This window comes from Conger conger, chromosome 10 (genome assembly GCF_963514075.1).
Source record: "Conger conger chromosome 10, fConCon1.1, whole genome shotgun sequence".
In the NCBI taxonomy this organism is placed as follows: Eukaryota; Metazoa; Chordata; class Actinopteri; order Anguilliformes; family Congridae; genus Conger; species Conger conger.
This window is the reverse complement of record NC_083769.1, coordinates 50,233,677-50,258,676: the sequence shown is the minus strand read 5'-3', so window position 1 is coordinate 50,258,676 and position 25,000 is coordinate 50,233,677. Positions and strand designations below refer to the sequence as shown.

General features: G+C 47.0%; 4 protein-coding genes across 4 annotated transcripts in view; 1 reads left to right on the top strand and 3 right to left on the bottom strand.

Moving 5' to 3' along the window:
• kif5aa (kinesin family member 5A, a) overlaps window positions 1-1,348 on the top strand; it is a 38,440-nt gene extending 37,092 nt beyond the window's left edge. The window contains exons 28-29 of the mRNA XM_061259167.1: window positions 351-442; window positions 972-1,348. Coding sequence (XP_061115151.1) covers window positions 351-429 — 79 coding nt within the window. The 3' untranslated portion in view covers window positions 430-442; window positions 972-1,348. The remainder of the gene's footprint in view (window positions 1-350; window positions 443-971) is intronic.
• Window positions 1,349-3,915: 2,567 nt separating this feature from the next.
• On the bottom strand, window positions 3,916-12,016 carry LOC133139594 (pleckstrin homology domain-containing family A member 3-like). Its single transcript, XM_061259166.1, has 6 exons — window positions 11,977-12,016; window positions 11,273-11,389; window positions 9,900-10,055; window positions 9,597-9,721; window positions 7,587-7,739; window positions 3,916-3,921 (listed from the first exon to the last, which is right to left on the bottom strand). The coding sequence occupies exons 1-6, from the start codon at window positions 12,014-12,016 to the stop codon at window positions 3,916-3,918; spliced, it is 597 nt and encodes a 198-aa protein (XP_061115150.1).
• Window positions 12,017-12,975: 959 nt separating this feature from the next.
• LOC133139166 (PRELI domain containing protein 3B-like) lies at window positions 12,976-20,068 on the bottom strand. The gene is made up of 6 exons (XM_061258524.1): window positions 19,915-20,068; window positions 18,932-19,100; window positions 17,336-17,425; window positions 16,106-16,176; window positions 15,606-15,708; window positions 12,976-14,667 (listed from the first exon to the last, which is right to left on the bottom strand). Exons 1-6 carry the CDS (start codon window positions 19,944-19,946, stop codon window positions 14,551-14,553), a joined length of 582 nt encoding a protein of 193 aa, XP_061114508.1. The 5' UTR covers window positions 19,947-20,068; the 3' UTR covers window positions 12,976-14,550.
• Window positions 20,069-22,355: 2,287 nt separating this feature from the next.
• Window positions 22,356-25,000, bottom strand: part of si:dkey-11f4.7 (piezo-type mechanosensitive ion channel component 2) — a 59,744-nt gene continuing 57,099 nt past the window's right edge. Inside the window, exons 53-55 of the mRNA XM_061259165.1 lie at window positions 24,509-24,617; window positions 23,642-23,850; window positions 22,356-23,425 (exon numbers count right to left, since the gene is read on the bottom strand). Coding sequence (XP_061115149.1) covers window positions 23,170-23,425; window positions 23,642-23,850; window positions 24,509-24,617 — 574 coding nt within the window. The 3' untranslated portion in view covers window positions 22,356-23,169. The remainder of the gene's footprint in view (window positions 23,426-23,641; window positions 23,851-24,508; window positions 24,618-25,000) is intronic.

Genomic DNA, 25,000 nt, shown 5'->3' with positions numbered 1-25,000 from the left:
CCTCAATTCTGGAAGTCACCAGCCTCCACTGGTGTGGATAGTGTTAAACAGCGTGTGTGTGTTCAGTGTGGATAGTGTTAAACAGCGTGTGTTCAGTGTGGATAGTGTTAAACAGCGTGTGTGTGTTCAGTGTGGATAGTGTTAAGCAGTGTGTGTTCAGTGTGGATAGTGTTAAACAGTGTGTGTGTGTGTGTGTTCAGTGTGGATAGTGTCAAACAGCATGTGTGTGTTCAGTGTGGATAGTGTTAAGCAGTGTGTGTGTGTGTGTTCAGTGTGGATAGTGTTAAACAGCGTGTGTGTGTTCAGTGTGGACAGTGTTAAGCAGTGTGCGTGTGTTTCTCTGTGTTCAGGGGCAGGGTGCATTGTGGGAGTGAAATGGAGGACTCCGCCAATGTTTACCTGATCCAGCGGCAGAGCGCAGCAAGCTAGTGATCTGATACAGGTGAGGGAGGGGCTCAGGTGAGGGGGCGGGTCAGGAGCACTGGGCTACACACACACACACACACACACACACACACACACACACTCTGCTAAGTGCAGTCAGCATATGGAATTCAGTCATACTCACACGCCCGGGATACACCTGTACTCACAGGTGCTTCTACCAGGTGCTAGTGATGCGTGTGGATGAGTAAACACAACCTTTATTGATCCGAAGGGAATTTCTCAAAAACCAAAACATGAACAAAACTTAAAACATAAAACGAGACTTGTAATTTTACAAAGACATTTAAAAAGGATATAGCCTCCAATAACTTTTTAAATAAAAATATTTACAATAATCACTTTATCAGTCAAAGCATTTGGTTTGTCAGACACATTCAGTCTTATTGATGTCTGCCGTTTATACAAATACTCTTTCCCTCTCTCCCTCTTCTCTCTCTCTCCCTTTCTCCCCTCTCCACTCCCTCTCTCCCCTCTCCCTCCTTCTCCCTCTCCACTCCCCCCTCTCTCTCTCTCTCTCTCTCCAGGTGCCTGCAGGTGATCTGCTGTAGCCCTCCTGTGTAAATCTGCATGCTGTCCATCAGTACTAGCAGCACATTAATTCTCCATTATGCACTTTCCTTCCAGTAGAGATGTACAGTACACTAAAATAGTGCACTCAGCAGAGTGCAGTGCTGCATGTACGGGTTTAATGTGTGTGTTCAAGTCTCTGTGCTGTTTCAGTCCTTACCTGTGAACTCAGCTGTCTCACCTCCCCTGGCATGTACACACACACACACACACACACACATATACAGACACACACACACACACACACACATACAGACACACATGCACACACACACAGTACATACACACACACACGGCGCACACACATATAGACATGTATGTACACACACACACAAACACAGTACATACACACACACACTCACATGCACACATACACATACAGACACACACACACACACACACACAGACACACATGCACACACACACAGTACATACATACACACACACGCACACACACGCACACACATATAGACATGCATGTACACACACACCAACACAGTACATACACACACACACTCACACACACACATACAGTACATACACACATGCACACATACACACGCACACACAGAGCACATCATCCTTCCAGTGTAGTGTGCGTGTGTATTTGTACATGCACACACACACATCCTCTAGACAAACAGACATCTTTAACTAGTTTGAGACAGCTTCTCCACTGTAGGGCAGCCTGTAGAGTTTATCCCTGTAGCACCCTGGCCGTGTTAAACCACTTCTCCCACAGACAGTGCTTTCTCACATACGCCTGCATATCAGCAGCTCACCGAACTTACACACACACCTGCACATCGGTAGTACCCGCTAGCGCTAACCGCACTTACACACACCTGCACATAGCGCTAACACAGCGCTAACCGCACTCACACACACCTGCACACAGCGCTAACATAGTGCTAACATAGTGCTAACATAGCGCTAACCGCACTCACACACACCTGTACACAGCGCTAACATAGTGCTAACATAGCGCTAACCGCACTCACACACACCTGCACACAGCGCTAACATAGTGCTAACCATACTCACACACACCTGCACACAGCACTAACATAGTGCTAACATAGTGCTAACCACACTCACACACACCTGCACACAGCGCTAACATAGTGCTAACATAGTGCTAACATAGTGCTAACCACACACACACACCTGCACACAGCGCTAACATAGCGCTAACCACACTCACACACACCTGCACACAGCGCTAACATAGTGCTAACATAGTGCTAACCACACACACACACCTGCACACAGCGCTAACATAGCGCTAACCACACTCACACACACCTGCACACAGCGCTAACATAGTGCTAACATAGTGCTAACCACACACACACACCTGCACACAGCGCTAACATAGTGCTAACCATACTCACACACACCTGCACACAGCGCTAACATAGCGCTAACACAGCGCTAACCACACTCACACACACCTGCACATAGCGCTAACACAGCGCTAACCACACTCACACACACCTGCACACAGCGCTAACATAGCGCTAACACAGCGCTAACCACACTCACACACACCTGCACACAGCGCTAACACAGTGCTAACATAGTGCTAACCACACTCACACAGACCTGCACACAGCGCTAACATAGTGCTAACATAGTGCGAACCACACTCACACACACCTGCACATAGCACTAACACAGCGCTAACATAGTGCTAACCATACTCACACACACCTGCACACAGTGCTAACATAGTGCTAACACAGCGCTAACCACACTCACACACACCTGCACACAGCGCTAACATAGCGCTAACACAGCGCTAACCACACTCACACACACCTGCACACAGCGCTAACATAGTGCTAACATAGCGCTAACCACACTCACACACAGCGCTAACATAGTGCTAACATAGTGCTAACCATACTCACACACACCTGCACACAGCGCTAACATAGCACTAACCGCACTCACACACACCTGCACACAGCGCTAACATAGTGCTAATGTACTCACACACACCTGCACACAGCGCTAACATAGTGCTAATGTACTCACACACACCTGCACACAGCGCTAACATAGTGCTAATGTACTCACACACACCTGCACACAGCGCTAACATAGTGCTAATGTACTCACACACACCTGCACACAGCGCTAACATAGTGCTAATGTACTCACACACACCTGCACATCAGCAGCAGACAGCACTAACCGCACTCACACACACCTGCACATCAGAAGTACCCGCTAGCACTAACCACACTCACACACACCTGCACATCAGAAGTACCCGCTAGCACTAACCACACTCACACACACCTGCACATCAGAAGTACCCGCTAGCACTAACCACACTCACACACACCTGCACATCAGAAGTACCCGCTAGCACTAACCACACTCACACACACCTGCACATCAGAAGTACCCGCTAGCACTAACCACACTCGCATAACTCCTGCACATCCACTACTCACCAATACTCAGCAGAGCAATACTCAACAATACTCTCCAATACTGCAGCTGGGCATTACTACTGTCTCTGAGGATGCTGTTTCTGTCTGCTGTGGAGGAAATGGAAGCTGTTTAAACTGCACAAGCTGCTGAGAGCAGGACAGTGGTGTAGCCATGTGAGACTGCTCACCCTCCCCCCCCACAATGTTATTGAGATCGCATACGCCCCCCACAACATTAGCAAAACTCCACACAACACCCTGCCCCCGTTCAATGTTAGCTGTGAGTTGAATATATGCATGGATATAATATGCATATCGGCTGTATAAATGCATACGCTAATTCTGAATTGTAAAATACTGTGTTTTCTCCCTGGGAGGAGGAGATTTGTCTGTCTGTCTGTCTGTCTGTCTGTTCCCTCTTCCTCTGTGTCTCTGCTGTAAACCTGCATCTCTCCTCTCAGTCCTGAGCGGAAACACAACTAAAAGGGTGAAAATGACAGGGCTGTGATACCTCAGTTTAACTTCACATGTAAACATCGTAACTCACTGTCATATATTCTCCACTGTGGTTTAAATACCTTTTTTAAAACTGTCATTGTACCTGATTTTAGTCTTTGTGATTATACGTTTACAACTTGGTTTTGTCTTGTTTTAAATTGTGGGGGTTAATTTATTGTTAATTTATTCTTGCCATAAAAAACTGTACTTATACGTTTTGTTTTTTTCCCCATCAGTGTTGAAACGGGTGTGTCCGTGGTTCTGTAATGTCCCATTATGGTGAAAGCAGAGTTGGTGGGATGGTGAGATGCTTATGTCTGATTGAGAGCGTGTCTGAAGACCTGTGAAACAGTAACTAAATAAAGATTACACAAGATAATCACTTTATTATTAGCACAAGCCCCCTTTTCAAATAATGTCTATGCATCCATAAAAGCTGCATGCGTGAAATTCTTTTACACGTCAGATCCAGGCCCCTACTGACCTTATACAGGAAGTCCCCAAACTCTGGCCTTCTGGGGTCCCACCCTCTGACCTGAGACCCTGCCCACCAAGTGCACCCCCCTGTAATAATCTCCCGATCAGCCAATCAGGAAGAGAGAAGGCTGTGGGTGTGATTGGGGGGCGGAGTCACTTTCAGGCCTAAAATAAATCACATTTTTATAGTGCCTTTAGTGGAAATTAAAACACTTTATGGTGTGTGTGTGTGTGTGTGTGTCTGTCTGTCTGTGTGTATGGTGGAGGGGACTGGCTTCAGTCAGACCACCACCCACTGTCCCCCCCCCCATCCCAAGACATTTTGGTCCATAATTTGGGAGCCCCTCTCCAAAACATTGGCACCTTGTGTGCTGCTCTTGCCCGAGGATCAGTGCCTGATGTGTCCAGTGGGAGGGACAGCTCTGTTGGCGGCCATTTTGCCCTCAGATAAAGACAGCTCTGATGGCGGCCATTTTGCCCTCAGATAAAGACAGCTCTGATGGTGGCCATTTTGCCCTCAGATAAAGACAGCTCTGATGGCGGCCATTTTCCTCTCAGATAAAGACAGCTCTGACAGCGGGCGGCCATTTTGCTCACAGATAGACAAAATGGAGGGAAGCATTATCGCTCCACCCACCAAAGCCACTGCTCCTCCCACATAACTTACCCGCCAATAATGATGCCATTTTGTTGACGATTGACAGCTGATGTCATCAGAAAATATCTACCTTGTCAAACACACCCTTACCTCTCATTTTTGTGACTTTGCAAGCATAATGTGTGATGGCAGTATTGATGATAGAATTCTTTTTTTTTTTTCATAAGTTATTTAAAATATGAACTGCTCCAGGCTCATCACGTGTGTGACATCATCATATGACATCATCCTGACCTGTCCCAATAGAAGGCGATTGTTGCTCTTAATTGCACATTCCACCATTGCAACATCACATGTACGTGTTACGGAGAAAATGCTTCAAAATATGGAAAAATGTTTATAAATGAAGTGCTGAACAGTGTGCTGATGAGTCGATTGATTTTTGTGTTTGATGGCTTGATGTTTATTTTCCCTGTGAGTGAAGTAATATATGAGACGTGGTGTAAATGTCTGTGTGAAGACTGGGAATGAAAGGACCATTACAGCGACACATTCTCTTTAATGTGTATCCTCTTTGAGAGCGGTTTCTCGTGTTATTTGGGCATTCAGGTCTGGTGCTTGCCCTTGTGCTACTCTGTAAAGTGTCTTTGGGACAGTCTTCTGGAAAAAGCACAAGACAAATAGTATTCAATTGAAAAAAATTAGTTGAAGGCACAGTCATTAAGCCTGCTGTTGGCTGTATGTGCTGTGTGCTGTATGTGCTGTGTGTTGTATGTGCTATGTGTTGTATGTGTTGTGTGTTGTATGTGCTGTGTGTTGTATGTGTTGTGGGTGTGGGCTGTATGTGCTGTGTGTTGTATGTGTTGTGGGTGTGGGCTATGCTTGCTGTGTGTTGTATGTGCTGTGGGTGTGGGCTATGCTTGCTGTGTGTTGTATGTGCTGTGTGTTGTATGTGCTGTGTGTTGTATGTGTTGTGGGTGTGGGCTGTGCTTGCTGTGTGTTGTATGTGCTGTGGGCTGTATGTGCTGTGGGCTGTATGTGCTGTGGGCTTTAGTTTGAAGGTTCCCTCTCAGTTAGACAGTGGAGTTCATGCATCAGGCCAGGTGCTGCTGCTAATGGGGTGAGAATCGTTTGTTCTTCAGCAGGTCCCTTAACTGCATCTGCTGATGTACGTCTGTCAGTCAGTGTGGATTAATGTCACCTAAATGAATCAACATTATACAAGATGCTTTCAAACTGCTTTGTATAAACATAATGGGCTTTACCAGTTCCTTTGTAAAATCCTCTGTTATTTATTTAATAACACTCCCCCCCCCCCCTCCTGTGTGACAGACAGTGGTGCTCCGTGCTGTATCATCCACACAGCACACGGGGGGAATTTGGGGTGCAGTCACTCTGTGTGTCCTCTACAGTGTACCCCTCATCTGAGCCCCCAACCCCTAAAGATCAGCTCAGGGTGTGATTGGTAGAAATCCAGAGTCCTTCACTTTCGCCCCTCCTCTGAGTTTAGCTGACGCTTTTATCCAAAGTATCTTGGCATCTTATAATGGCTACAACGGGGTTTGAACTACCAACCTTCCAGGTCCCAGTCTAGCACCTTAGGCTACAGGCTAGAGGCTTCACAGTGAAACAAGCGTATGTTGGGGAATATGTGTGAAAAGCAGAATATAGTTGAACCCTATGAGGAGCTGCTCACTGTTTTAAGCTGTGAGAGGCGCCCTCTGGTGGTCAGCATGGGCAATGCTACGTCTGTGTGTGTGGACGATGGCCATCTCTGCAATGTTCCTCTTCACTGTCTGATCAGACCGAGCAGCCAAGCCCCACAGTACCGGCCTACAAACACAGGGAGGGGGAGAGACACACACACACAGTATATACACACACATACACACACACACACACACACACACACACACACACATACATACACACACATGCACACACACAGTATATACACAACACATATATACACACACACACAAGCACACATACATATACACACAAGCACACACACACATACAGTATATATACACACACACACATATATACGCACACATACACACACACACACAGTATACACACACACACACACACACACACATATATACACACACATACACACACACACACACATATATATATATATATATATATATATATATATATATATATACACACACACATATACACACACACATACACACACACACACACACACACACAAACACACAGATTAGTGGCCATATCATGTCACTGCACATATTGCTCTATGGCAATGGATCAATCAACCGTCATGGAAAACTGAGCCCCTCCACCTTCATAACACCGCTTACCTTTCTGCAACAGCGCCATCTGTCTGTCTGGAAGAGTGACTCAACTGCAAAACAATTCACCAACACTAATGACTTCACAGAAACCTAAAGGCAGACCATTACTGCAGGAGTACACTCAGACGTGTTCCACTGGGGATCATTGTAATCAATGACACTTGATAGGAAAATATTAGAACAAACCCCTTAAACAAGGCCACCCCTCATCCTCAAAATGGACTCTACCTGGAGCCTGGATCGGCCCACTACAGAGGGGGAGACGGGGGGAGCCAGTGCGCATGGTTGAGGCACAGAGCTGCCTATTTTCATGCACTCCTCAAGAGTTCCCAGAAACATGGAGCAGGTCTTCCTGAGGGCAGAGGACGTGGCTAACAGGGTCTGCAGCACAGGCGAGAGAGTGAGGAAACACACAGCAAAAAGCTTTTATATAGCACCTTTATCCAACGTTTTACAACTGATGCCTCTCATTCACCCATTCACACTCACACTCTCTCTCACACACAGCGATAGGCTGCCATGGAAGGCACCAATCGGCTCGTAGGGAGCAATTTGGGGTTAGGTGTCTTGCTCAGGGTCACCCTATGTCATGAGCTACGTCACCCCACATAAAAAAAAAACCCAACACAGCTTTCTCTCAACACTGACCACATTCAGACCCATAGGTGGAAACACCAGGGTCAGAAAGTCCTTCTCTGTATTTCGCTCATTCGCACACATCTTCAGCCCAGATGTGTGCAAGTCAGCCCCGCTCCTCATTGGCCTCCACTGGCTTCCTATTGCCGCACGCATCCGTTTCAAGGCCCTAGTGTTGGCATTTCAGGCTGCTAAGGGGACTGCCCCACCTTACATACAATCCCTGATCACTCCCTACTCCCCAGCTAGACCACTCCGGTCTGCCAGCTCTGGTCGCCTTACGGTTCCCTCTCTACGGGCACCTGGCGGTCGAGCTGCACATTCACGCCTGTTTTCCGTTCTGGTTCCTCAGTGGTGGAATGACTTGCCTACCACTGTCAGGACAGCAGAATCCCTCCCCCTATTTCGACGCAGACTCAAAACACACCTCTTCAAACTCTACCTTAGTCCTCCCTCCTGATTTACCCCGCCCCCCCCTTCTGATACCCCTATCCCTGTCTAACCTGTCTAAAAAAAAATTGCACTTATGATGACGACTATATGTTTAGAACAGCAGTCCAGGTGTATTTTCCTAGTTCTGGATGTGATGCTTTGACTTGTGGTAGAACCTATGCACTTGTAAGTCGCTTTGGATTAAAAGCGTCTGCCAAATGACTAAAATGTAAATGTAAATGTAAACTAATCAGTGAAATCAGCTCGGTGAGTTCACGGGTGGAATAAACACGGGACTTTTACTTTCTGACCCCTGGACCTTCCACTTCCCTTCAGACCAAAATGTAAACAATTGGGATGAAAAAACATTATCCCTGAAAAAAGGTTTGTAGCCCATTCTATCTAAAATGCAAATTGGGGCACATGACAAGGTAATGGAAAATGAAAAACACATTTAGGGAAAAGTCTACACCCTGCAGGACACTGGCAGAGAGCATGCTCTGTGTTCATTATGCTGTGTGTCACAGTAGCAGAAGCTAAAACAGGACACACACCCTCTGACCTGGCTGATGAGGTTGAACAGGTGCAGTGTTTACCTGTGCGTACACCTGACTGTAAGCCAGGTCGGGTTTCTGTGAGCACGAGCCAAGCTTTGATCACTCGCCTCTGATACATTTCAGATTACATATCTGCACCTGACGCCACACCAGGAGATGGGTTAGAAAGGTCAGCCAATCAGGGCTGGGGAGCCAAGCAAGAGAAGCCAATCAGGTCAGGCTGCTTGCGCTTTTCTGAGGCAGCGGTTGCTTCTTGGGCAGGGGGCCAGGGACAGGTTTTGCTGTTCATTAAACCTGCGGGGCCAAGAAGCACATTTCCCCATTGAAGTTTAGCCTGATGAAATTACACTATGTTGGACCGTAATTTTACTTTCTAAAATGTATTCATGCTGAACTAATTACTCTCCAGGGACCACTTTCTGTCTCCAGGACTTGTAGATCTTGATGGTCCCAGTACTGGAAAAATGTATCCTCCTTTCCTCCACACACTTTGGAAGAAGAACAAGGTAGGAGTGGGGGAAAGGAGGATACAGTTTTTGGAGTATTGGGGCGCACCCCTCGTGAAATGTAGGCGTACGGGCAGTCTGTGGGAGCAGGTGTGCGGCAGGTTCACCTGGGCTTGGTCCTCCATGGGCTGGGCACAGCCCTGAAGCACATGCACCTGTTCCACCAGCAGGTGGCAGCAGAGCTGGAGCTCAGACATCTTCCCCCTCAGACCGCCAGCAGCTCGGGTCCGCTCTGCACAGCCGCCAACAGAGAAGCAGTTACCAAACCCCTTCCTCTGAAAATACCCACGACCAAAACAAAAGTGTCCACTTTAAGCTGCCAAATATGAAGATGCACATCAGATACCGCACACACCCCCAGAATCACTGCACACACCCCCAGAATCAGCACGCACACACCCCTTGCTCACCTGTCTCTGCCCCAGGGCGCTGGTCTATAAGGCAGGCTTTTGCTGAGCCCAAGGCCACCAGCCATCGCTGCCTCTCCCCAAAATTCTGCACCATCAGATGTAAACTCTGCTCTCCTGAGAAGTGCAGCTCAAAACGTCTGCTATCTGTGGGATGCACTGTGTGTGTGAGAGTGTGTGTGTGTGTGTGTGTGTGTGTGTGAGAGAGAGAGAGAGAGAGAGAGAGAGAGAGAGAGAGAGAGAGAGAGAGAGATCACAATGCAATGGAAATAAATCAAAGGAGCAACTTGACAAGACACCACACATCTTTGATCTCTGTGTCTTTCTTTTAGGTGCATTGATCATATTAATAACCAGTATATTATTGATAATTATCAATCTCTAAAATACATAAGAACATAAGTTGCTATAATGTGCAATATCCAGGATAATGTCCTGGATTCAGTCAACATTTGTCCTTAGCTTTGACTTGTGTGTTGTGAGCAGAGAGGATTCACACTCTTGGTTGTTTTTGTTTTGTTCTGGCACCTGCTGCTGACGTAATCACGTAAACAGATGACGCTCTATCGGAGGGCGGGGTTACCTCTCTGATTGCCTAATTGGCGTTCCAGGTGATGGCGGCTGAAAAGTCAACAGCGGTTCAGTCTGCGTGAAAGCAGGTCCTGGGGCCACGATCTGCGAATCTTATCAGCTCAGTTTTGGTGGCAGCGGTCAGTCAAAGTTAAGGAAGTGGTAAATTACTGAGAATTACAATGATCGGATATGCGCAATGTATTGATAAGTAACTACGGGGTAGCTCAAGGATCCAGGCCAAGAAGGGTACCACGACGTCACTCCCTCGCTCCTTACCAAGGACAACCGCATGGGTGCGACTGGTTTTGTTTAAAATAAAATAATAATTCGCAAAGCAATTGCTGAATGAAGGAACCCAGTGGAGCTCCGGATCTGACCAGGCCGTCAAAGAAAGCGCCTTTCGCCGACAGGTAGGCTCGTGGTTCGTCGAGTTGCCAGATTTCCTTTCATTTGTTTGTTGCGTTCTCTACACTACACACACACGGTTACAATCCTGCCTCTCTCCTCGATATTCGTTTAGGAACGATTGAGGGAGGTGGTGAAAATAGAGTAAATTAAGTGTTTTTTATTCAATGCAGACATATTGGCGAGTTACATTTGCGCTTCACTTGCCGATTAACAAAAAAAAAAACCCTATTTTAATTGTGAATTAGAGTTAAGAACAAATGTTGACTGAACCTTAACCAATGTCCCATGACATGTAAACCAACGGATGAATGTTAAATGAGTGTTCATTGGCTAATAAACTACATTTCAGCCTGATTCACACACTTGGCAATGTTGAGAAGAACGGCACATCCGACCTTGGATTTCGCACAGTCCCATCTTCCCGCTCCCCTTAACGGTTTTGCCTACGTCATCTTTAGAGAGGTAGTAGGTCAGAAAGAGCCCTTCCAGGACAAAATAACGAGGCTGCCACCCTTAAACAGAAAAACATGCAGACGCTCACCAAACGCGTAGAATCAATTCTGTCTTTATAGTGTCTGTCTCGACACTTTTCTGTCACCTGATTGAGTGCTTTAACATTGGTATGTAGCTAATATTTAACTAATGGAATAATCTAAGAAAGATAATCTATGCATGCTAGTAGTCCTACATTATATTCACTATTGATCTGTTGGCATGCTATAACCTTCTACAGTTTATGGCAATAACCATTGAAGAAAGCCCCTTGTATACCAACATGCGAATGTAACTGCATTGGCTAGCTATCCAGAATAGATCTAGAATAACGAAATTGTGTACGAAACGATATTTAATCAGTTGCTGAACAAAATAAATACTATGCAGGTATTTAATTGGCTGTCAATAAAAGTGACAGAACGACCGTAGCAGCAACGCTACTTAAACTTCCCTCTACTGAAACGATGCTGAGTTCTGGCTAATTTGGGTGGTAAAACGAATCACGTTTGATGTTAAAATACCAAAATTGTTCATGGGTTTTATGTTGATATCCACGAACTAAATTCATGTTTCAAGATTATTGGCTGAGAATAGAACGTCTTACCTAAAAAGTAGTTGGTCCATTTCAGCAGAATCCCCTCCATTGCGGAACAAGGAACACGGTGGTAGGCTGCACCCTACCTGTAACGCGCCTAGGAAAATCACTCATCACCTGTATTTCGGAAAACGCAGTTCAGATAGGCTACCAACCACCTCGGTAGAAAGGACACGGGTAAAGTTCTAGTAAGGATTTTTAAGAGACGTCATGTTGGGCTTATCCTGAATTTTTATTTGTTAAATTAACAAAACCTAAGTATTGTAAGGATAATTGAGACTGCCGCTGTGATTGATGGGTTTGAAACATGGTTTGAACACTTAACTGTCGAACCGTTTCATTTCTGGGAAACATTGAAAATACTGCATTCACTCGCCACTTCATTTGTAATAAACGCTAAACATTGTTAATTTACCCACAGAACCAATTCGGATACTTCTTACAGTCTATAACAAGGCATTTGCTTTTGACGTCGTGTCATTTCTAAACAAGTGAAAGGGCGATTAGATATGACGCTGCAAATTCAGTTCTGATTGGCAGCACACTAAAACGGTCTCGCTGCTGATTGGCTACAGTGTAATTCCCAAGCTCATTTCGCATTCCCAGAATGACCAAATAGTGGACAGGATTTTTAATCATTTTAATTCAGGATCGAAATAAAAACTTGTTTACGTTTGGAACTGAATAAAACTGGTTTAATTTGATTGTTTCGTACAATACATACTTAAATACGACTGATTGCACAAATTAAATCAGACAGAAATTGGCTTGGAATTCCTTAAAATCTACAATAACATAGTGGTTATACTGTACACACCAGTGGTTTATGAATGAGATTTTATGAAAAAATGAAGCTATGAAATTAAGAGAAATTAATTTCGGATATTTCTGGTCTGAGGTTAGCACTTCGATAACAGAATGATGGACAGGTTTCGGTACCATTCCCTCACCGCTGGCTATTCTGAAGGTTAAATAACACAAATAACAATAAAAAAAACACAGACAAGGTTCTTTGTGTCCGGAGGTATTTTAATATGCACAATGAAACGCTAGCCGTGGGTGCTCAAACAATCAGGGGGCAGCGAGGGACATTCATACCGGAAGTGCTGTTTTCCCATTCAATCAGTCAGCCTCAAAAAGAACACATTTTAAACAAACCATTTTCAACGTCACGAACAACACCACCGCACACGCGGCGGTTACAGAGCGTCCGACATTCACCACACGAACAAATTTTCAACAGAACACAGACACTGCAACGACTAAACCCCTGTTATGGTAATCTTATTATTTTCTAGTAAATGCCACGTAGTAAAATCACCTTCTTTAAAGTCCTGGCAGTCAAGCGCACACAAAAAGACGCACAGGTAGCGCGGTGTTTTCGGCAGCGACGGGTGTAACAGATTTGAGTCTACATACTTTCATGACCCTGCAATGCAACAGCTAGGTCACGGTAAAACGAGGCAATTCTCCATCAGGTCAGGTGCGTGAAATGGTGATGGCAATTACTTTACCTTCATAACATGACTATAATTTCTCCAACAAAAAAAACTCCGCATGAAAGTAGAGTATTGAAGCGTCTGTAATTGGCACAGGGGCAGCTGCAGAAGTCGACTCAGACGGAGCCGTGTATTCAAGCGTTTGAAACCCACTCCATACTGTACACTGCAACACACAGGCATTAGTTAACTAGCCTTGCCCAATAAATACAGCATTCTTCACCATTTGATATTATTATTATTTTTTTAACCTTGGTCTTTTGCATCCAAAATTATGCGATGGCATAACTGCTTGGCTACATTGCATTTCGACTGATTGCACGACCGCCCAGAGAGTATATTTCAGTTTTTTTTTTTTAGTATAAAAAAAATAAGCGGAAGAGTCTGCTTTGACGTGTCTTCTTCATTCAGTTCGTAAAGCTGCTGTAACTGATGAGAATAATTATGAGATAATAATTTACAGTACACGAAATTCAAGTGTGGAGATGTGACATCCTGTTCGAGTGCTTTGAGTTCACGAAACTACCCAACCTCACGCGCGCGCACACACACACACACACACACACACACACACACACACACACACACACACACACACACACACGCACACACACACGCACGCACGCACACACGTACACACGTACACACGCACACACGCACGTACACACGCACAACCACATCCTGAGATGTTTGTTCAGAGTTCCACAGGTCCAAAATCCCGTTTCCTCGACGCTGCACGGTTTTCACAGACGGAGCGTGAACTTCAACATCGTGTTCCCAACCCCGTCCCGCTGGTGGTCCCAACCCCGTCCCGCTCTCCCCGCGGTGTTGAGGTCTGTCAGCGGCGGTGTGGAGACAGAGGGAGGATGCGGTGACCGGGAGGTAGAAACCTAACAGAGGGGATGAATGAAGTCTCGCCCGTCTCCTGGAGTCTCCTTCAGGACGTCGGACATGAGACACGACCCCCGGGTACAAGCGTGTGGAATCGGACCCCAACTGAGCGCTGATATCTAATATAGACAGCCAATGACTGCTCCCGTGGTGGGAGGAGGGGGTGTGGCCCCAGCGGGAGGCGTGCGATTGGTCACTGCTCAGTGGAGGCAGCAGCCATTGGTGCCCGCAGTGTGTCCCTCGCTGTGGCCGCCAGGTCCTCGATCTCTGCGTTCAGCCGGCGGATCACCCACTCCATGGCCTCACGCCCCTGCGGAGAAACGCACAAGCTTTACCGCGCGGGAAACCCCCCCCCCAGAGAGACCGCCCCCCCAGAGAGACCGCCCCAGAGAGACACCGCCCCAGAGAGACACCGCCCCAGAGAGACACCGCCCCAGAGAGACCGCCCCCCCAGAGAGACCGCCCCCCCAGAGAGACCGCCCCCCCAGAGAGACCGCCCCCCCCAGAGAGACCGCCCCCCCAGAGAGACCGCCCCCCCCAGAGAGACCGCCCCAGAGAGACCGCCCCCCAGAGAGACCTCCCCCCCTCAGAGAGACCCCCTTAGAGAGACCGCCCTCCTGCTCCTCCAGACACCTCCCAACCCGCTGCACGTAACATGGAGCTAAACTGCAGTGTTTCCAGTCGTTTATTGGTCGTTATTATCCTTTCAGTTCAATGCTCACCATTTCCGCAACCGTGCCTTCTAAAGGAAGGTGGTTTATCTACTCCATAATGGACTTGTGCTACTGCTTGGCTTGTACCCTGTTCAGTAGACTGGTCAGTCTGTCACTGAGGTTGAGATTCTAAGGTGTAAATACCAGCTATGCTTATTTTAGCATGGTGATCTTAAGGCAATCTGCTTCTTACTGTTTTAAAGTCACATGCATACCATGTGCCCCCCTGCTTTAAAAAGCCCTGTGGGAGCCTGGGTGAGCCTGTAGCCTAGCGGCTAAGACACTGTAGCTTTGCGGCTAATGCACTGTAGCCTTGCGGCTAATGCACTGTAGTCTAGTGGCTACGGTACATGACTGGGACCCGGAAGGTTGGTGGTTCAAGCCCCAGTGTAGCCACTGTAAGATCAGTGCAGCTGTTGGGCCCTAAACCCCACACTGCTCCAGGTGGGCACTGGCTCTTGCTTGGTCACTTTGCCACTACTGTGTAATGTACACGGTGAGACTGCGCCCTGCACTGGTGGGAGATCAGACTCACCTTGCCTGCGTTGGTGGAGATGGTGCTGGCCATCAGGCCCTCCAGGTAGCTGCTGAGACTCACTCCCTTCACCGAGATCAGGGCCTCTTGCGTCAGCACGGTCCTGCACAGGAGAGAGGGGGGGGTCACGGGGGGGGGTCAGAGATCCGCTCCACTACGCCACGCACAGCAAACCGGCAATAACAGGCTGGAGTCTTTGATTTTGTGTGTTTGTTCGCTGCATTTCCTATTGCTGTTGAAGGCTTGAGACTTATAGACAGCGATAGAAAGCAGCGGGTGAAAGGTTCAGACTCGCTAGAAGACACGTGTTCAGCTCATGGCCTCAATTTCTATAAAGTTTCTTTTGAATAAAATAACATTTAACTGTACATTTCTGAAGACATGAGCACCACTGGCCAGCTGTGTTCTTCACACTGGGTTATTTATGGCTGAAATGTCTGAAATGGTTTGCGCGTGTAAGTGCATTGTGAGGCGTTTGAGAAACAGAAGGAGAGACTCACTTCTCTGGGTCCTGCGGGTGTGGCCGGTAAACCAGCCTCTCGTCCACAGAGACCATGTGGGTGAAGCTGATCTGAGAGAGGAAGAGAGAGAGAGGAGGAGGAGGAGGAGGAGGAGGAGGAGAGAGGGGGTTTGAATATGGGGGAGACGGCTTGTTTCTTTATGCAGTTAATCAGGGTTACAATAGGGATAGGACCGATGATGTCACTTCTGGCAGAGAAACCACAGAGGGGCTCAGCCAATCACTGAATACATTAATAACATGAAACAACAGCAATGATGCTGATTGGTGGGTCATTTCTGACTGTACTTCAGGAGTAGCATACACTCAATGAGCACTTTTAGGTATTGAACCAAAAAAAGACTTGGTCTTCTACTGCTGTAGCCTATCCACTTAGAGGCATTGTATGTTCAGAGATGCTCTTCCGCACACCACGGTTGTAATGTGTGGTTATTTGCATTACAGTCACCTTCCTGTCAGCTTCGACCAGTCTGGCCCTTCTCCTCTGACATCTCATTAATCGAGCATTTCTGTCTGCAGAACTGCTGCTCACTGGATGTTTTGTTTTTCCCCATTCTGACATTTGGTCTGAACAACAGCTGAACCTCTTGACCATGGCTGTGTGCTTTTATGCATTTAATTGCTGCAACATGATTGGCTGATTAAACATCTGCATTAAACTGGTGTACAGGTCTCCCAAACCAAACATGGGACGCAAAATATGACCATACAGATCATAAACCAGCCCTGATGGTATTAAAAACACATTTTGTGATTAAAGGCCATCGGGCAGAAGCCAATCACAGCTTTTTGCCAGAATGTTTGCCAGCCCCTCCCCGTCAACATCACCGCGTTACTGTACTGCAGGAGACCTCGTGTCCAAATCCCAATTTCTTTCCTCCCAGGTAGCTAGGTGAACAATTAGTGCTGCTGATTGTCCAGACTGACTTCACCCCTGACTCCCACGTAAAGGGAGGGTGGTCACCCCTGACTCCCAGGTAAAGGGAGGGTGGTCACCCCTGACTCCCAGGTAAAGGGAGGGTGGAAAAGCAGTGGTTCTTGGCCCCCGAGGACCGTGATTTGATGAACAGGGCTGTGAGAACTAACTCTCCCCTAGTACTGTGTTTTTTTTACCGCAGTGGATTATATAGTCTGCACTGCGGACTGTGGAACAGTAAAGACTGGAGTTGTTTTCCTCTCCTGTAGGAGCAGAGACGCAGGCCAGACTCACGTTGGTGGATTTGAGCTCGAAGGTCTTCTCTCTGGGGTCCACCACCGAGTGCTCCTGGACGTATGTTCGGCTTCCCGTCACACCGATTATCTGAGGGGGGAGGGGGGAGAGAGGTTACAGTCCTGGACAAATGCTGAGCCAGTGTCTGTCATTACACCTGTCATTTAACTGTTTCTAGTGCACTCCAGCACAATGCAATGGACTAGGCTTGTTCTGGCAAACAGAATTACTGAATGTTCAATGTGTTCAAGTTAAAAATTCAAGTTTTTTTTTTTGTTTTTTTTTTAACACAGTTTTTAAAGCAAAATGTCCTTCCATTCAAACGGCAATATTGTAATAAGAAAGCATTTGTGTGGTAGAAAGACAATATTTGGAGTTCCCCCATTGCACAATATCCTTAGGTTTTGGAGTTTAATCGTTATTTTTCTCAGCAAAACTGTAATACGAGTGACCAAATTATGATGTAGACAAAAACGTGAGCATTGCTCTTACTGGAAAACACACTCGATTTTTTAAATGTATATATATATTTTTAATTTTTGTATTTGTCTAGGTGTGTGAGTTTCAAATTTCGGTGCATAGATTTTTTTTGGGTGTCACGTTTTGTGGGGGGGGGTGACCTGCCGGTCACGTGATCAGCTGTTGTCACGCGGGAATGTGGCAGCTCTGTGCTGTGCGTGGTGAACAGAAATAGAGCAGAGGTCAGCCGGCGCTCTGAAACAGCGCGTGCTGTTCCCACCACACCCCCGCCGCCGATAGGCTCGTTCCTGCGCCCCGTAAACAACAGGGCGGACTCGACAGGGCGGGCTCGACAGGGAGGGCTCGACAGGGAGGACTCGACAGGGAGGACTCGACAGGGAGGACTCGACAGGGAGGACTCGACAGGGCGGACTCGACAGGGCGGACTCGACAGGGCGGACTCGACAGGGCGGGCTCGACAGGGCGGACTCAACAGGGCGGACTCTCGCTCAAAACCCGAGAACACAGCAGGACGGCACCGCGGGGCTCAGGGGCCAAACGCTGAAAATCACCCTCTGTGTAAAAGACCCGTCTGAACCGCTAAATCAGGGGCCTGTTTCACCAAGCAGCTCAATCAGGGGCCTGTTTCACCAAGCAGGATCACGGAGTCGGCTGGAAATCTGCATCGAGTAAAGACCGGAACCCTCCCAAATCTGGAACTGAAGTAAAAAGAGGCGTTCCAGGTTTTACTCCGTTCAGTTATCCAGCTACCTCAGTGACCCTGTTTTGTGACACAGGGCCCTGTTCTGGGGTTTTTGTTCTGTACAGTTATCCCAGTTCTGACTCTTTTTCTTGCACATTTTCATAAACTGCTCCAGGAAGCAGGTATACAACTGGACCAGGGTCAATAATGCAATTGCTTTGGATTCAAATGTCAACTTCTCCCATGCAAGGGACCAATCGGTTCGTTGGGAGCAATGGGGGTTAGGCCAGTCTCTTGTGCCAATGTCACCTGGAGTAAAGTAGAACATTGATAAGTATTTGAACCAAAAACAATTGCGTATATGACCCAGGACTACATACAACGGCATGTGGATTTTTGGGAACCTGTAAAGGAGGTTTGAGGAAGTTACTCACAGACTTGACCAACGACGGTAGGCCCCATTCTGTACTGAGGAGTCTACTGCTGTGGAGACGACCCGTCTGGTCCACCCGTCTGTCCAACACGTCCACCCCCACTACACTGGGGTTCATGGGGTTGGGGTACTTCTGCATTGCTGCCTTGGTAACAGTCTCCCAGCGATGGCTGTACGGGAGAGAAGGAGTGAATTTCAGTATTTCAGAATTCACGGCAATACAGCTTACAATAGAGAACTGTTCAACGATAATCAGTAGCTATAGCATTCATAACGTGCCTTCTGTAAAAATGAAATGTATACGCAAACAGAACAAGATGTGAACTTAACTGGGAAAACAACTTCGAAATGCATAAACTGAAGTCTAAAAACACATTTTTAAACCATAAATATTATACCCATAACTGCGCACCAAGGTCGAAACTTTGCTAGCTGTTCGACTAGCGGCTAAATGCTTCATTCTTGGCGCTCTTAATGACGTCACTGTCGAGCCTTCAGAACGGTTATGCAATCCCGTTTTATAATCCAATATGAATCTCATGGTGTGATGCAAGAACAAAAATATAGAAATGAACTAAAGCGAAATACAGAAATTAAAATGCACTCCTTCTGAAACAAACGTTCTGCCTTCCTCGGTTAACGTTAGCTATAGCCAGCTAGCTAGCAAGTAGCTCGTGGCAATGCGAACTTGGTTTAGCTAACATTATTGATCCAACAAATCACCCAGACAAGGTTGTAAATGCAAGTTACAACCTACATAAGTTAATCTACATACCCAATGTTATAATTGGCTTAACACAATCTCATTATATGTCAATGTATTTATGTGGAAAACTTCTATGTTCTTGATAGAACTAGCCGAGTTGTCACTTTGCCGTTGAGCTAATTACCTAGCTAGCTTGCACTTGCACAGCGAAACACTTGAAACCATCATTATGTTTCACTAGATGACTTTTTAAATATAATCGTATGATAATTACTAACTTGAATATGTGTTCTGAAGTCCATATTTTCATTTCTCGTCCGTATGAAGTCCCTCCACTTGACAGCTGAGCCGGGCGAACACTCAAATGTGACCCTTTCCCTCAGAGCAGAATGGCGATGAGCAATGGTTGCCAGTTTATAAAGGGTCTTTAAAATCCTCGTTTTTTTCCAGGACTTCGAACTGAGGGGGTGTGGCTTCCAAACTCGCTCGCTGAGAAATGCTTGAGAAGGCAGTCCGTAACTTTCTGTACAATGCACATAATGTGAATTTACGGAATCATGGCGAATTTAAAAGACGACTGGGACATAGCGCTCTGTTGACCTTACTCAAATGAATATTCTCCGCTTGTTATGTGCGTATTGTAGAGTGAAACCTGCAAAGAATAACCCGAAAAGCCAGTATAGTGACATAAAAAAAGAAGTTAAAACCACACCATTTCATTCAGTGGACGTTTCAAGCCAAAGCGACATGCTGAAGTGCATTTATTACATGAGAATAATTTCACATGTTTATTGTACTCGGCACCGTATCAACTCCCATATCGCAACCCATCCAGAAGAAATTCCTGGCCTTACTCGTTACCTTTTAGGGGTCTCAGGGTGGACTTTGAGGGATCTGGCAACCTAATGCGAGTAACGCCCCTGGCAGTCGCACAACTTTCTACGGCACATGACGTCACTGCGAGTGAAAGGTTGTGAATGGGACTGAGACACTGAACCCCGACCTTGGAAACTACGTCAGCGATTTAGGGTAAAGGTGAAAGTCTTCTGACTCGATCTTGACTGAGCTATTGGACTATATTGGCCTATTTAGCAATCGGTCAGTATTCACTTATCGTTTTACAGTCGCAGTTATGTAAAATCCCATATGAATCCATCAAACAGTGGATAAGAGAACAATTCGTTTTCTTCCCAAAATAAAACTTACTGTAATACGTGGTGCTAGGTTAACCTGGTGCTAGTTGTGTGTATGTAATGAACATTTATTGAATGTTTGTATTTTAAGTGTGTATGTTTCTTAACATCTTCCATTTTACACTTTGTGTCTTATTTTTAATATTTTTTTAATAAAAAAAAGGCAACTAGGGACGGGGAACGTATGCAGAATATCAGCTACATGAACCTGGTGTAAACAGGCAGTAATGATGCTATGTCCCCGCTTAAATAAATATGAAATAAATAAATAAAAATAGCTTCTCAATAATAAATCTGGCTAAAAACGGTTCAACTGCCGATGGAGTACAGAATTTTTTTCTCCTGACATTTTTCACAAGGACAACTCAAGGGAGTTAAAACATGAAGCAGGCGTGGGGTTAACCTTGCCAATGGCATTTCCCATGAATGGGCCATTCTCAGCAGGAAAACTGACTGACTACTCCTTACAAAACTAAAATAATGAAGAAAACGAGTTCACTGCGTTTTACGGTATACGTCTCCCACGATGAACGTCTGTTAAATGTCACAAAGATTGCAGTCAAACACAGGAATCGTCCAGGCAAGGTGAAGTCTCCCACCTGCGTAGAAAGCTAATGTACAAAATGGTGCACTGAGAGACATGTTGCGCAGACTCTGGTGTCCGTGCGTCTGTTGGCCAAATGGTCCTTTGATCCTAATGTTAGAACACGGCTGGCACAGTGGCGGAATAGCGACCGGGAGTGACACAGGGCAGGAGCTACTCGAGTCAGCAGACATGCCAATTCGATCAGGACAGGATGGCCAGTACTCTGCGGCCTGAATGATCGGCGTCACAGAATTCCTGACACCGTTCCTATTCCGTGTATTGCACACTCTGGTCAAAGCTGGAGAAGTGGATGAGAAGGCGTCACAGGAAAGGCTCAGGGTTCAGTCTGACCCCGCTGAATCCTGAGCGTCATTCCTGCGGTTTGTCACTGCTGGCTTTCAAATAAAAACCGTCTATATTTTCATAAAGTACGAGTACGGGGTTCCCTTCCAACATCCTGTGCCTACTGTTCACAGGTCTGATGTTAAAGAACTCGACCTCCATTTTGTGATATGTTGTCCTTACTGCAGCACAAATACATTCGAATCTACATACAGTATCTTAGTTTCACAAGGATGGTTTTGTTTGGCTATGTAAACTGTTTGTTGTTATATGTAAGCGTATATCATTCTTTCATTTTGTATAAAAATGTCTCATATAATCCATTGTCAGATTAATCTACAAGGCCCAAGTCCTTATCTTTGTTGTATTCTTAGCACTTGAGACTAGTTCCCTCTACGCTCTTTGAGCGTCCCTGGTTATGGGTATGCACTTTGCACTTTGTACTTTGTTCTACATCGCTCTGGATAAGAGCGTCTGCCAGATGCCATTAATGTGATGTAATGTGTCAAAAAAAAATGTTTCCCTTGATCTTAACACAGACATTACAAATGGCTGATTTCAGGCTGAGGCAGAAATGGTTTATTCACATGGAGGGCATAACTTTAGTTTGAATAATTGAAATATTGAATATTAATTATGCTGTTAATTTACATGTTACATTATGAAATTAGCTGCAGGCTCCTGAGATCCTGCTCTGTGATCTTCAACAAAGGCCACAGTCTGTCAAATCTGTCACCGCCATTTTGTTACCATTGATCCGATAAATACAGTAAAATCACACAATAAGAGAACCTATGAGGGATACAGGATTAGACCTTTCAGAGAAGAAAATACATTTTCACACACTACAGTTTTTTTTAGTTTTAGTCCTGAAGTTGTGCTTTTGATCAGTGTACTATCAACATGGCTTTTGAAAGGAGTGTATTTAAAAACTAAAAAAAAAGATGTAAAAAGAGGAGCATGCTGTAGAATTTGGGTCGTCTTCCGGTGCAAGCCCAGCGGGCATTGTGGAACGCTTCACGACCGTTTATGTGGAGGGGTTTGGAGTCTGTGTGGCTGTTCCCTTTGATCTGCATGCAGGTCGGACTTCCTATTCACTTCCTGTATTCCACAGTCTGGAGTGGGGGAGGGGCTAGAAAGTGGGGGCGGCCAATCAGATCCAAAGGAGTCAAGGTCAGGAAACACTAATACTCATGTTTCTGTAACCTTGATGTTCTGGTCAGCCTGTGACCATGTAACAGGGACATGCCCCCCCCCCCCCCTCTCTCTCTGTCCTGGGGTAGTGTGACCCTCTCTTCTGTGCGATAACGGACGCATTAGTCGGGTCAGTGTACAGGGGCATTGCATCCGTTTACAGAGCCGTTCTGCGGGATGTGGGTCTGGTGCGCTGTGGTCCTCCCGTCCAGCAGGGGTCAGTCCGTCTTCTTCTCGCGGGTCATTTTGATCATGGTCTCGGGCGAGCGGTAGAGGAAGATGAGCTTGGCGAAGAGCTGCTCCTCCAGCTCCATCTCGCCCGTCTCGCGCACCACGAAGATGTCCGTGCAGAGCTTCAGCACGCGGTCCACGCACGGCAGGTCCTCGAACATGATGGAGCGCGAGATCCCGTTGAAGAACTCCCGCACAAACTTCCCGATCACCAGCACCACAGACATGTACAGCCCCACGATGCTGCAGGGAGGGAGCGGTCACAGGAGTGAGAGAAAAATAAAAAAGAAGTGGCATATAAAAGTAATATTTAATTTGGCTGCAGTTATTATTAATGATATTTTCAATAATGATATTTAAAACGGCGCACACTGTCCCCAAGCTGCTCAGAAATCAAGAACCCTGACAATCTTTCCATCATTTGAGAATTTAACACCAACATGTGGAGTCGGTCCTCACCCGTATCCAGCCAGGAAGCCCAGGCTGGACGGGCTGACCTTGTCGTTGAACACCACCATCTCGATGCTTTGGCAGGGGCCCCGGGGCTGTCCGACGGGGCACTCCTCCACCACCCACCACTGGGGCACCAGGGCCTGGTCCCCCCCCAGGCCCGCCCCGCTCACGTTGGCCTGGCGCAGCCGCAGGGAGAGCGGGCGGAACAGGGCCAGGTTCTGCTGAGTGCCCACGTGGTCTGGGGGAGGGAGGACGGGCATCAGCCAGGAACGCCACATAAACACACAAAACACACCTCAAACGCTTCCCCTGCGCTCACTCCTAGCACAGTCAGGCCCAAAACATACCCTACTAACGCACGGTCCGGTTGCACACACTCGGTGTGTGGACTTATGTCCCTGTGGAGGTCAGAAGCCCTCCGGTGCTGAAGGGGGCGCTGCAGGATAATGTGGCACTGCAGCTCACGCTGGCGCTGCTCTAAAGAATTTCAGCCAACACATTTTGGAACGCAGTGACACCTGACATTGGCTTTGTGGCGAATCTGTGTTTGTGTACTTGTGCAGGGTGTGTTTTGGGCCGATAGCTTTACAGCCACAGTACTGAAGTCTTCGTCTGAAGTGAGACCATACGGTCTCCAGTGAGCAAAGCTGGTAGTTCATCAGCCCGTTTCACAGACACAGATTAAGGCTAGTCCTGGGCTAAATGGAGATTCTCCATTCTCCCAGAGGGGCTCTGCCTCTATAGCTGGGTTCCTCCCAAGATTTTTTTTCACTCCAGCCTGGTAGTTTTTATTTAAATCTCATGTGCTTTGTGGTTTGGGGCTGGTGCTGAACAGATAACAGGTAATCGCACAGGACAGCATTCCCAGGTGATTCCCAGCCTGCGGGAGTGAGGTGACTTGCCGACTTTCAGCCGGTGGGCGATCTTGGACTCTGCTTTGGCGGACCCCCGGATGTACTTGGGCAGCAGGGACTCGATGATCCTGTCGGGACGTCACACAGAGAGAGAGTCGAAATCAACAGCAGCCCCGCCCGGGGCACTCTGGGGCCTGCCCCCCGGGGATCGCCTCTGAACCCCAGAGGTCTGCATCGCCTCTGAACCCCAGAGGTCTGCATCGCCCCTGAACCCCAGAGGTCTGCATCGCCCCTGAACCCCAGAGGTCTGCATCGCCCCTGAACCCCAGAGGTCTGCATCGCCCCTGAACCCCAGAGGTCTGCATCGCCCCTGAACCCCAGAGGTCTGCATCGCCTCTGAACCCCAGAGGTCTGCATCGGCCCACACGTGTGAATACATCTCACACTGACCGAGAGCTTCAGTACATTCAGTCTGGGGTTTCCCTGTCCAGTAATCACAGTCACGGCTTTT